At 41.5% G+C, this 3,169-nt stretch overlaps 1 protein-coding gene across 1 annotated transcript in view; it reads left to right on the forward strand.

The window, feature by feature from the left end:
* Arhgap30 (Rho GTPase activating protein 30) overlaps positions 1 to 3,169 on the forward strand; it is a 23,720-nt gene that overhangs the window by 8,332 nt on the left and 12,219 nt on the right. Inside the window, exon 2 of the mRNA XM_005348821.2 lies at positions 2,027 to 2,129. Within this exon, the coding sequence (XP_005348878.1) occupies positions 2,027 to 2,129 (103 nt within the window). The remainder of the gene's footprint in view (positions 1 to 2,026; positions 2,130 to 3,169) is intronic.

Consider the following 3,169-nt stretch of genomic DNA (forward strand, 5'->3'; position numbering starts at 1 on the left):
TGTGTGTGTGTGTGTCTGTGTAACAATCCTAACTTTCCTGAAATTCGTTTTGTAAACCAGGTTGGCCTTGAACTCACAGAGATCAGTCTGGCTCTGCCTCCCCAGTGTTGCGATTAAAGTCATGAGCCACCACTGCATGGCTCTTTTGTATTTCTTTTTTCTTTTTAATTTATTTATTACGTATATAGTGTTCTGGGCACCAGATTTCATTACAGCTGGGTGTGTGTCATCATGTGGTTGCTGGGAATTGAACTCAGGACCTCTGGAACAGCAGTCAGTTCTCTTAACCTCTGAGCCATCTCTCCAGCCCATCTTTTGTGTTTCTTAACGATTTATCTGTTTTTGTTTTGTTTGAGGCAGGTTTTCTCTGTGTAGTCTTGGCTGTTCTAGAACTTGATTTGTAGACCAGGCTGACTTCAGACTCATAGAGAGATCAGCCTGCCTCTGCCTCCCAAGTGCTGAAATTAAAGGCGTGTGCCACTATGCCTACCTTAATTTTTTTATCTTTAACTTTTAAGGTTTTTGTTAACTGGATTTGTATATAAGATGTTAAATATCTATAAACTGTTAAAATAGAATATAAGGTTATTGTAAATTATTTGATGTTCTACAACCATAGCCCATCATTTTCTGTGTAAATCTAAAATAATAAGCTATGACACTGAGTACATATCATAAAAAGGGAACTGGGGATGTAGCTTGGTCGGCAGAGTGCTTGCCTAGCATGCATAGGCCTGCCCTGTGTTTGATCCCAGTATCACACAGACCAAGTATGGGGCACATGCTTATAATCTCAGTATTCAGGAAGCAGAAGCAGTAGGATCAGGAATTCAAAGTCACCTTCAACTACACAGCAAATTCAAGGTCATCCTGGGTTAGGTAAGACTCTCAAAAACAAACAAATTGAACGTCGTAATGGGCACACCTGTAATCCCAGTACTCAGGAAGTAGAGGCAGGAGGATAAGAAACTCAAGGTCTTCCTCAAGTATACAGCAAGCTGAAGGCCAGCCCTGTCTTTTGAGGCCCTGTCTCAAAGCAAACAAATGAACAAACAGAGGTAGAGCTGTGTTATGGAATATTACTTTAACCAGGCAGAGACGTGTTAATATTTGTTTATGCTGCATTTGTTCCAGGACGTAAAGACGTGTTGCTGTTTCACCTTGACTGCCTGAAGGCACCTGATTGGCCTAATAAAAAAAACTAAACAGCCAATAGCTAGGCAGTAGAGGGATAGGCATGGCTGGTGGGCAGAAAGAATAGGTGGAAGGAGAGGGAAGAGAGAAAAAGAGTGAATGAGGGAGAGAAAGAGGGAGACACCCAGGGCCAGCCAGACAGCCAGACACAGAGAAGGACATACAGAATGAAAGAAAGGTAAAAAGCCCCAAGGCAAAATGTAGATGAAGAGAAATGGATTAAATTTAGTAATAAGAGCTAATGGGACAAGCATAAGATAAGGCTGAGCATTCATAACTAATACTAAGTCTCTGTGTCATGATTTGGAGGCTGGTTGGTGGCCAAAATAAAGCCTGTTACAGAGCTGGGGCTCAAGATATGGCTCAGTGTTTAAAAGCACTTGCTGCTCTTGCAGAGATCTGAATTCAGTTTCCCAGCATCCATGTTAGGCACCTCACAAGCCCTACAATTCCAGCTACAGGGATATCTGCTCTCTCTGGCCTCTGCAGCCACCAGTACTATATGCAAATTCCCTTGAGCAGACACATACACAGAATTTTTTTTAAAAATCTTTATCTTTAAAAAAGAAATAGAACTAAGAGGGTCAATATTAAGTAGCAGTGAACTCCTCTTCAGTACAGGAGAGACTTCAGGACTATGGGATAAAAATATTATACAAAGATAGGTGAGTTGGGTCTGATCACCTGTAAGAATCTTTCTAGTGAGTTTTTTTTATTTCACAAGCTTTGCCCTTAACCTTGGTGAACCCTCTTCCATGATGCTGCGTCTCTCAGACCCCTTACAGTAACTAGCTTTTCAGATTTTCTTTTCTCTGCCCATCTGTGTCCCCAGTGCCCCAGGTGCTAAGGAGCTGTGCAGAGTTCGTGCAAGAGTATGGAGTGGTGGATGGGATCTACCGCCTCTCAGGGGTCTCCTCTAACATCCAGAAGCTCCGGTGAGTCAGACAGAGCAGACAGTCATGGTAAAAGCTGCTGGGGAGAGCTGGAGGAGGGGGAAGGGAAAGTGGGAGAAGGAAGCACAGAGGTTAAGTGTTATTCCAGGGAGAGGCTCTGAAGTCTGGTCAGGCAAGGTGGGGACCCCAAGCTCACTCCCCCAGCAGACATACTCTCCCCGTTCCCACATATGCAGTCTGCTTTTAAAACACACACACATACTTGCTTGCACATACACATGATTTGCATACTATAAAATTCACTATTTAAAAATGTTTGCATCAGTTATATTTAGTATAATCACAACACTGCAATCATTACCATTAATTCCAGAACATGTCACCATCCTCTCTACATTTCCCCTTCACCTAGCTTGACTTTCTGTCTGTATAGATCTGTCTCTTCTGGACATCTCATAAAAAGTAGCAATACAATGCATGTTTTCATTGTCTCTTCACTCTGAGTCCTTTCAAGGTTCACACAGGCTGCGGCATGTACTAGTATTTTATTGCTTTCTGTAGATGAATACAATTCTCCAGCATGGCTACACATTTTTTTCTACCCTTTTATCAGTTGATGGCTCTCCAGGTTGTTTCCACCTTGGGCTATTCTGAATAATTCTACTACAAACATGTACAAGTTTTCATGGCTGTATCTCACTTATTATTAATGTAAACCTGAGTGGAATGGCAGGGCCATATGGCAACTCATGTTAAACTTTTCAAAGTAACTGCCAAACTGTTTAACATAACAGTGTATCACTTACATGTCTGCCTGCCCTATATGAAGGCTCCAGTTGCTCCCGCAGTGCTGACAACATTTGTTACTGTCTTTCTGATCGTAGTCTTCCTAGTGGGTGTGTATGATATGTCATTGTGATTTATGTGTGCATCTCCCCAGCTACAGATGAAGTTGAACACCTTTCGTGCCTTCCTTTTGGGAAACACCTATTCAAATCTTATGCTTCTGCTTAATTTTTTTTAAATCATTGAGTTGTAATAAATTATATGTTCTGAATGTCAAAGGTTTTTTTTTTTTTTTT

Source organism: Microtus ochrogaster, chromosome 6, assembly GCF_000317375.1.
Source record: "Microtus ochrogaster isolate Prairie Vole_2 chromosome 6, MicOch1.0, whole genome shotgun sequence".
In the NCBI taxonomy this organism is placed as follows: Eukaryota; Metazoa; Chordata; class Mammalia; order Rodentia; family Cricetidae; genus Microtus; species Microtus ochrogaster.